General features: G+C 40.2%; 1 protein-coding gene across 1 annotated transcript in view; it reads left to right on the forward strand.

Annotated features, from left to right (window-relative positions):
* Positions 1-7,866, forward strand: part of LOC109107518 (A-kinase anchor protein 6-like) — a 126,514-nt gene extending 118,648 nt beyond the window's left edge. The window contains exons 16-18 of the mRNA XM_042773378.1: positions 1,086-4,121; positions 5,223-5,342; positions 6,903-7,866. Of these exons, the coding sequence (XP_042629312.1) occupies positions 1,086-4,121; positions 5,223-5,342; positions 6,903-6,944 (3,198 nt within the window). The 3' untranslated portion in view covers positions 6,945-7,866. The remainder of the gene's footprint in view (positions 1-1,085; positions 4,122-5,222; positions 5,343-6,902) is intronic.
* The last annotated feature ends 2,826 nt before the right edge of the window (positions 7,867-10,692 follow it).

Genomic DNA, 10,692 nt, shown 5'->3' on the forward strand with positions numbered 1-10,692 from the left:
CAGCAGCAGGGCTCTGGGGAGGCTGCGTGCTTCATGCAGAAAAGCCCAGCAACCTGTTTGTGAATGTCCACTCACTTACACAGAGAAGACAAATTACTGGCCCCTCGCTCAGCTTGACCTTGCGGGGCTGAAGTGCAATTTCACTTCTTTGCGGGTGCAGAAGAAAGGAAAAGAAAAATAATAGGAAGAGTTTGTTTCTGTGAATACAGTACACTTTGTGAGATGATGAAATAGCTGACTGTTGAATGCTTCAGGAGGCCTTGCTCACAACAAGTCTGGTGTCTAAAAATAAAAAATAAAAAATCCAATCATTATTATTTCTTTTTTATTTTTATTATTTTAAATAATTTTTTTTTTTTTTTTTTTTTTATTTTTTTTATTCTGTTTGAAGGTCAACGAAAGACATAATGGTTTTTAAGTTGACTTTCACCATGCTCTTAAGGGAGTGGTAAACCAGTGAAAGAAAAAAAGATTTCAAAAGAGCTTTAATTGACACTGTCAAGTTATTACATGATTTTTAAAGTTTTTTAGATATCATGAAGTTCCCACTATTCAAGAAAAAACTCAAAGACATATAAGTCTGGTTTAACCTTTACAAAAGTAAAATGACTTTTGTAATGGCATAGCTAAAGGTTTAATTAGGAGTGGTAAACGTTATGTGCTGCAGTCTGGGTACAAATGTTAAGAAGCTAACTGAAAGATTTTTATTTGATTAGAAGATTGATTGTTAATTGACACTGTCAAGTATCGTGCACTAGCGATCCAAGCCTGTGCATTAGTATTTTCCTCATCAGCAGAAAGAGAATAAACAGAAATCTAATAAAAATTAATTTTATGGGATATATGACATACAAAGAAAGTGTTAGATTTGCCAGTTTATTAGATTAATGATATAAAGAGGATCATATAAATAGACTATTCCTGCTTAAACAAGAAGCAAAGCAATTTGTGTCATTATGCCCTGTGCTGAATGCCCATATCTAAGCAAAAATGTATTTGTCATAGATTAACTTTGAATTTGATCTCATTTAAAGTCCAACCAAGTATTTATTTGCCCCTGAAGTCTTTTCTTCTCTCCATTACAGGTCCCTGAGAACCTCATTGAGCCTTCTCTCATGGACCTCCATGGCCAGACGGAAGACTCTTGGGAGTGGGATGAGATGGACATGACCATCTGCGATCTGGATAGACAGGACTGTGAAGATGAGGAAAACCCTGGATCTAAGTCCCAGCTTAATTCCCCAAAGGAGCCTTTAAGTCTCACCGAGTCATTCCCAAATGACACACGGTGCGAAGCAGCCTTGAGTTCGGCAGAATTGAATGCCTCTTCTTCTCGTGTGTATCAGGTGTACAGTCTGCCTTATGTTGAACTCTACCAACAACCCCAGTATAATCACAAATCATCCTCAACCAAATCCCAACAGTCACTGTTGAAGCGCCAGAGCATGGATTCCTCCTTCTCCTCAGCTGAATCCTTACCTGACATCCTGGGAGACCTGTTGAAGGGGAAGCAGGAGCTGCTATCAGATTCAGCCAGGAGATCCGAGAGTGAAAGTGGGATAGTCAGTGAAGGGGACATGGAGACCACAGGTAACTCTGAGGTTTGCCTGCTGTTCCAGAGTGATGATCCGAAAGTTTGTGTTACTCTCACCCTTCCTACCGGAGAAGATTCACTTAATGGAGACAGAGTCTCTGATGAAGACATAGATAGAGTTTTGGAGCGTGCCAACAAGTGTGCAGAATATGGTGACAGTCTTACCATTGGGCAGAGAGACCAGCAATGGCATATCATGAAAAAGAAGAAAGAGGATAGTGGAGAAAGCAAAAGGAAACACCACAAGGAACCAGCGAAGATTCATGCCAACGGCTTTGGGCTAAGCCAAGAGGCTAACGACAAATATCTCAACATGAGCGGAGACAAAGATAGGGTGACTACACACCGAAAGCTCGAAAAGGAGTTTGCTCAGCTCTCCCAGGGGTCTTCCCTTGACTCTCTTTTCACCGGAGGAGAGTTATTCCCATCGAACAAAGAGGCACTGACTCGTAGCACTTCCCTGGAAAGTTGGCTTGCTCCATGTAAAAGCGCAGAAGATGTGGGGAGTAAGGAAAGTCTGAGGGACAATGAATCAACTGTGGAGTCCACGGGGGAACTCAGCAGAAGAACTCTGGAACTTCTAAAACGCCTTGAGAACATCCAAAGCCCTCTTGCAATGAAGATGACACGTAGCGTCTCTGACGTAACGCTCCAGAGCAGCTCACTGTGGCGTGGGTCACGCTCGGCTGGTGCTCCCTCCTCCATTAACGAGAGCTCGGCAGCCTCGCTGACAGAGTTGAGCAGCACTGAGGACTCGTCCGTGGCATCCGAGGACCTAGCTGTGCAAATGAACCGCTGCGTGGCTGCTGAGTCCAATGCATCCTTCCGTAAACAAACCGACGAGACCGACGCAAGCATCAGTATGGTCGTCAATGTTTCCTGCACTTCAGCCTGTACTGATGATGAGGATGACAGTGATCTTCTCTCCAGCTCCACTCTGACGCTTACTGAAGAAGAGCTCGGTATTAAAGACGATGACTCTAGTGTAACCTCAGAGGAGGAGTACATTGAAGGTTCCCTTGCTCTTGGGCTGGATTATATAAAGGGTGAGTTTCAAAGCTGGATGAAGCCTAGATCTCAGAATAAAGAGAAAAATGAGGCAGATCTAGTGGATGAACTGCAGTGTGGCACCATGTCTAAAGACACCCTGTCACCCGTTAAGACCGCCAACGATCGTAACTTTCTCAGCCGGTCTGCACTGAAACTCTTAGAAACCAACACTAATGGGAAAAACAAGAGCCTCAAGCAACAGGAGGTGGATGGCAACCGCAGGGATGCTACCAGGAGCTATATCACCCGCTTTGTGGATGACATGGAGAACGGCAATGTCGAAAGCACTCACATTGAAGGGAAAGATGAAGACGATGAGCTGCTGAGGGAAGAGGGAAGTCTGCTAACCAGGAAAGGGGAATCATTTAAAAACTGTTATGTGGAGGACGGCGTCAAAAGTGATATGGTGGCCGCCAACTCACCATCCTCATGCGAACAGTTGAGCTTGAGCTCCCTGGAAGGGCAGTTGAAAGGCGAGTTGCCCTGTCACAATTCCCACTGTCCCTCCTCCTCCATATCTCCCATAGACGAGTGTTCAGGGTTATCTGCACACACTCACAGCCGACAGAAGCAACTCGCCGCCTTTCTGAATGATGTCCACGAGAACCATCAAGAAAGCTCTTCAGATAGCTGCAAAGACCCTGCTTTCATCTCTGAAGAGGCCAAGAGTGACAGTGTCCATGACTTTGTGATGGAGATCATTGACATGACATCTGTGGCCCTGAAGACCAAAGAGGCACAGGCAGAGCAGCCTAGGGAGGTTTGTAGCCCAACGTCTGTATCTCAGATCAGAGAGAAGGTCCTCGAGCACTCCCATCGGCTTATCCATTTGCGCAAGGGAGACTTCTACTCCTATCTGTCCCTGTCCTCGCATGATAGCGACTGCGGAGAGGTCAGCACCTGCGCGGAGGACAAGAGCAGCACCCCGATTCTTTCGAGTACGCCAGATCTCCATGACGAAGAACCGCTCTTTGAGGCCTGCACCGAGGAAGTGTACCTGGGCCCTCCTCTCTGTTACAGCATGTCCATTAGCAAACGGCCCACGAGGCAAGCCACCAAACAAATAAAGCCGGCCATCCTCCTGAGCCCAGCACCTTCATTGGGCTGCGATGAATTCCAAAAAGCACATGGTATTTCTCAAGCAAGTGTAGCTGGTAGCCAGCCAGAGTGCCATAATGAGGCGCCTTATCTTAATCCTTTACCATGTGAAACCCCGATAGATACTGTTGAATGTTTTGCAGATACTAAAATGCTTGAATCCAATATTTCCCCTGTAATGACTAAGATAAGAGTCTCTTGCTCCACTACAAATCCTTTAAAAGAGGATGGCAGCCTTTATATTAATCCCAAAATTAACTGTCCGCTGATAAGGAAGACTGATAGCGATGAAAGGGCTCTTGCTTCACAGTTGATGAAACAGAAGAATGTCGGGAAGGGGTGCCGCTCTCTACAGGAATCCAAGTCGACTCATAAACAGGTGTGTTTCGACGTAACACCGTGCTCTATCTGCTTGTAATGAGAGCGGTGTGCGTTTCTGCTGAATTCATCTCATTGACTAAATATTTAAGAGGGGATTTTTATTCATTCTCTCACCCCTCCTCGCCGCTTTTCCCCTGAAGTGCTAATGGAAGAAGGATTTGCCGGCGTAGATTTAAAATTTTAAGGTCTACAGAACAGAATAATCATAATCAGTCAGATTATATTATGATTCATAAGCAAGAATGCGCTGAGGATCATTACTTAATTTCATGACTGAATTAGCATGTATTTGTGTTCTTTTTAAGTAGTTTTCTATTTCAAATGCAAACTTCTCCCTGCTTGCTTCCAACTCTGTCTGCAAATCCTACATTTGACCTTATATCAGGCAAATTAAGTTCCTTTTTTTCCAGCTAATCATTGAGACTGAAAACACAGAATTAATTTGACTTAAGTCATCAATTGAATTTCAGTGTTTGTACTCATAAGGACATATTGATTTAATTAAAATAGCTGGATGGTTTCATATGAAAACAGAAAGGGAACTATTATAACCATCCACCCACCCCCAACTCAATCTATTCATGATTCTTTCTGTCTTTTTTTTCTCAAAAATTTTCAGTTTCAATTCACTGTATTTTATTGGTATATATTACATTTTAGAAGCATTTGAATGTGAATAGTGCCTAATAAATAATAAAACAACTCTGCAAATGTAAACAGGTGAAACTTTTTTTTATAGGTGATCATTTTTAATTGTGTAAATTATTTCTAGTATTCTAATTTAATATGCAATATGATTTTTTTTGGTTGACATTTCTTTAAATACTTTTCCAGTGGAAGATAATTTTTTGTGAAACCTGATTGTTTGTTCTGCAAACAATCATAATTTTTGCTATTTTGTTTAGTTACTTTATTGGCGCAGAAATACAAACCTTAAAAAAATTCAAAGAACAATTTTAATCATTTAATTTAACTTCATTTAAAATTTAATTTAATTCAAAAAGAAAATAATTAAAAAAATAAATGTAATGTAAACTAACAAATTTTACAAATCAAAAAAATTATGAATTTAACATTTCTCTTGTTCTCTCTCTTCTAGCTGGCAAAGTCAGAGAGCAGCGGTGGTGTTGCAGAGGGCTGCAGGGTTCAGATCAGCGGTCCGCAGACAGACAGCTCATCTGCAGGAAGGAGTAGAGTCAGCAGCAGGCCTCAGGTCAAGGTAGGTGCTATAGGACTCGCTTCAACACACACAACCTCTCCCTCCTGGCAACTTTTACTGCACTGCTGAAAAACAGCCACGGGGTCTTTTCGACGTCAAGCGTTACATTGCAAAAAACCCCATTTTCCAGTGCACTCCATAATACATGTTAGCATGATTTATTAGTAGCGTGCATTAAAATGAGCCTGTTTTGTGCTTTTCCATTGTTTGTTGGTTGTGAAATTCTGCTTGATATAAACACAAAGGCTTACTTCTTGATGACGCAAATGCCTGGTCTAGACTGACAGTGTTATGGTTTAAATTATAGGCCACTGTACTTTCTACATGATGACTCCTTTACCAGTAAATTGGTTTGAAAAGCATTCATTACATAACATGGTCCATATATCCAATGGGGTTAGCTTTGAAATTGTTTTCCTATTTTTCTCTGTCTTTCTCTCTTACTGTCTCTTTCTCGGTCGCTGCTGTGGCCTCATCAGCACAGGGCTGAAATAATGAACGTGTGTCGGTCGGCAATCATTTCTCTTGATGAAAAGCATATAGAGCAGATGGAAAACTCAAACAGAGCTGCTTTCTTAATCTCTAATAAATTTCCTGACTGCAACAATATTCGACACGTTGTAATCTTGCAGAATTAACATGGCAAACACACAAACTTGAGCTAGTACTGGACAAAATGTGGTTTTTAGGAATTGGGTACATGCATAAATTTAGAAAGCGGTTCTGAATGATGCACAGCCCTGCGGCTAGCTAACACTTTACAAATATTTCTAAGAAAATGTGAGTTTTGGTGAGTAACCACCACATACATAAATGATGAAATGATAACGGTTATATGATACATAGGGAAGGTCATCTTGAAAACTGGTAGTAGTTGGTGAGTCGGACACATTTCAGCAAGTGCCCGAGGCTTCAGGGACACGGTAAACAGCAGAGAGAGCCAACTATCTGTCTCTACAGACACTATGATGTCAGCCCTGCGGTCATAGTGGGTTCAGCTCACACTGCAGTGTCACATGACACAGAAAAGATCTGAGCCAAACTAACAAACATGCCAATCAAATGCAATGCTTTATTGTACATATAATATCTTGGTGAATTTAAATGGAATTGTCCACAGGATGTTGAATTGCAGTGATATTATAATGATCACATACAGTATATAATCGTGTGTGTGTGTGTGTGTGTGTGTGTGTGTGTGTGTGTGTACATTTGTTTAATTTACTCTTTTTCTTTTTCAAGCAATTCTTAATAGTTGAATAGAGGAAAAATCAATACATAAAACAACAATAAAATTTAAATCAGTACATAATTGATATATATATGTATATATTGTATATATAAATGTATATAAATTATGTGCTGGATTTAGGTTATGTTGCTGTTTACAAGAAATAATTGAAAATTATATTTTAAAAATTAAACTAATAATGTGAGTGTGTGTGTGTGTGTGTGTGTGTGTGTGTGTGTGTGTGTGTGTGTGTGTGTGTGGATTTAAGATCTGCAATGTTAGCTGTCACTGCAGTTTTAACTAACTGTGTCTCTGTGTTTTTCTTGTAGAGATTCTCTGGAAGTCTCGCCACACCTGTGTGTAAACGCTGACTGATCTAGTGGAGGCTCTCTGTGGTCTGACACACCACCTCTGTGTGGTGATGTGGGGGTCTGGAACGGACACCTAAGTGGATGTTAGTGCATGGGCCATTAGTCTGGCACTTTAGAGATCTAAGTCCTTCATCCTCAGCTCCCTCATCCCTCTTCCTCCTGGCTGCTTTGCTATTTACCTGTGACCTTTGCCCTCCTGGTGACCACCACTTCAAGCTCCACACTAGACTGAGCTACCTCACCAGTCTTCCACCATCCCAACCCTACCTGACACTGAAAGTACACCACTATAGTACACAAGCCTCTTCTATCATATCCCTGACGATACTAGACCTGATCTGCCAGCTAGCAACATCTAAGCAGGTTCAGCTGTTTCATGCCTAAACGTTGAGGCATGTTATTTGAGGGTCGCCCCATCAATCAGTAATGTGTTCCTAATCAGCCTCGAATGAGACGTGACGTCGTGGTCTCTCATGTGGAGGTTATCAAACAGGCGTCACGTTCCTCTCTAGCTGACTGACGTAGCGCCACAGTTTCTATGCAACACGACGGTTGTGTGATGTTGTGTGGCATGTGATCTATGGCAGTTTGATGCGATACTGTTTTTTTTTAACTCCCTGATAAACAAAGAAATGTATAAACTTTTTGTGCCTTGCAGTTACTACATTTTGTTAAACACTGCTTCACCCCCCTCGTGTGTCCTGTGATCGGTGAGAAAGCAGACGTGTGGCAAGGCTGAGAATGACGAATGGGCATCTGTAAATATGTAAACTGTACGTTCAAACCCTGGTGTATAATGATGTCATATTACTTCATGGTCGTGTTACTGTTTGTGTTACGTGACGTGGATAAATAGTTACTGTTAGACTGCATGGTGAACTATGTACAAGAAAACTTCCATAAATAAACCTAATTTAATGAACTCTTTGCACACTGCATTCTTTTCAGATGTAATAAGTGAGACTGGGGCCAGTTGTCACAGTTTTTACAGCTGGGAATATTTCTTTCTACTTTAATATATTTTAAAGTGTAATTTATTCTTGTGATGCAAAGCTGAATTTTCAGCATCATTACTCCAGACTTCAGTGTCACATGATCCTTCAGAAATCATTCTAATATGCTGATTTTTTTTTTGCAACATTATAAATGTCCTTGCTTTCACTTTTGATCAAATTAACGTGCCCTGAATGAATAAAAGTATTCAGTTCTTTCCCAAAAAATTCTAACCCCAGCCTTCTGAACAGTAGTGTATATTTGTGATATACTGATACATGCACATCAAACATGCAACTATACATATGTAGAAATCTCAAAACTCTTTCACCATAGCAACATACTGTAGATAACAGGTCATATGCAGGAGCTTTAAAGCTGCACCTGAACGTCAGCCGGTTATTTTTGTGGCTAATATGCTGTTTACAGGAAGTCCTGATGACTCTGAAGATTGTGTGATGGGCCCCTCAGAGATTCAGATATACAGTGGCATTGGAACCTCTGGAACTCTTCGACAGCCAATCAAGCGCTCTCCTGATTGCACCGCCGCGGCCTGATGATAAGCTCGCTGCCATAATCGCCCATCGGCTCCTGCAGGATTGCGTGTTTGTTGATGATGAGTGCGTGCTTGCACCGGAACAAAATCAGTCAGCGGGAATGAAAAACTCATGGAGGACGAGAAAGCAACGTGTGTCTGGTTCCTTATGAAACAGGAGTACAGTTTGTTACTGTATCTCCCCAAACCAGTCACACTACAACCCAAAATCAAACGCTTTCATGATAATTAAAGGAATAGTTCACCCCAAAATTTTAATTTGCTGATAATGTACTCACCCTCAGGCCATCTGAGATGCAGATGAGTTAGATTCTTCATCAAAACAGATTTGGAGTAATTTAACATTCCATCACTTGCCTACCAAGGGATCCTCTGCAGTGAATGGGTGCCATCAGAATGAGAGTCCAAACAGCTGAAAAAAACATCACAATTATCCACAAGCATTATTATGAATTATGGACTCGTATTTTGGTCAGAAGTGATGGATTAGAGGTAAAAATTTCAAAAAGATGGATTTTTTTTCTTTTTTTTTGTCTTTTTTTTTTCACTAAACCAATGGAGTGGAGTCTTGTGGATTATTGTGATGTTTTTATCAGCTGTTTGGACTCTCATTCCGATGGCACCCATTCACTGCAGAGGATCTATTGGTGAGCAAGTGATGGAATGCTACATTTTTCCAAATGTACATCTTAGATGGCCTGAGGGTGCAAAAATTTTAAGCAAATTTTAATTTTGGGATGAACTATTGCCTTAAGCACATTTCTCTGGTGAATAGCGATCTTTTGTGTTCGCGTTCACTTATTTTATTTTTAAAAAGAAGCAAGCACAAAAAAATCTAAAGTTCATACTGACACCCCCATCAGAACTTAATAGTTGCAAATATGCAATAACACAAACTGCACTGATGCAATGAAAACCAACCCTTATAAAACTGTCTAACCTCTTTAATCTTGCAATAAAGATTCCCAGTGTTTGTCCAGAGTGAACACTTCAGATCCATATTACATTTGAGCGGGAAAGTCACGTTAATATTTAAAATACATTTTTTGCCATTGGATGATGGCATTGATAAATTAGGATGGAAATGAATTCTTACACTGTCTTCAAAACACTGCATGGTGAACAAATTATTCCCCTTTTGCAATTAACAGGACATTTTTGTATGAAATGGAAATGGCTTTAAAGGTAGTAAAGGTCATGTGTATCGAACCATGGTGGCTTTGCAATTACAGCCAGTCAGAATGTTGATTTGGAGGCTTTGCCCAGGCATAGATGGAAAAATTAATAAGTTGAAGTCTCTTTGTTGAAAAGATCGCTGATGATTATATGACATTATGTGACAAAGAAGACAAGTTGTGGGTGATTTTTTCCACATGAGTTTAAATGGGATGAAAGAACTTGAGAACGACCTTCAAATGTCAGAAATGCCTTTTTAGTTTGGTGGACATGAACTGAAAACTTTATGCTGTTTAACTGTCTCATTTTTGATCATATCTGCATGAAACATGTTTTTTGTTGTTGTTGTTGTTGATTATTTTGTTGGTTTGTTTATTTGCATTGATAAAGATGCACAAGCCTGTACTGATGTCAGATTCACTCTTTTAAATTCAATCAATTATCTTGTCTATCTTTTCACCATTTTTTGTCTTTTGTATTATTTTTTAAAGCATGCGTCAGTGCAAACATGCACGGGTTTCATCAGACTGCTGGACCGCTGGCTCGACGGTGTAAGAAAGTTTGATGTGAAGACACGATATTAAATGTGACATGTCACCATAACACAGAGTTCTATATCTTGACAGGATGTCTATACATCACTAGCTTTGATGTTTCAAAGTAATGATATGCCTGTGAAAGAACGGGAAAAAGCATATGGCTGTCCAGCTCAAGCTGAGAGGATACTAGTCAGATCTATGCTGCCAAGAAGCATTTATGGTGAATGAAATGACCTTGTATGTAGTACATTATTTTTTAGTGATTTTAATGAAAAACATGAATACTACATTAAAACATGTTAATTGTATATTTAACAGTCAAATGTTTTTAAAAGTCAGTTTTGAATATAATATTGAATACTATTATGCAAGAGCCTCTGTTTGCCGTCTGTAATTTTCATCAAAAATGAGCATTTTTATCAGGGCTCCTATATATATATATATATATTTTTTTTACTTTAATGGCATAGAAAAGGACCTATAT

The sequence above is a fragment of the Cyprinus carpio genome, chromosome A17 (genome assembly GCF_018340385.1).
Source record: "Cyprinus carpio isolate SPL01 chromosome A17, ASM1834038v1, whole genome shotgun sequence".
Classification (NCBI taxonomy): Eukaryota; Metazoa; Chordata; class Actinopteri; order Cypriniformes; family Cyprinidae; genus Cyprinus; species Cyprinus carpio.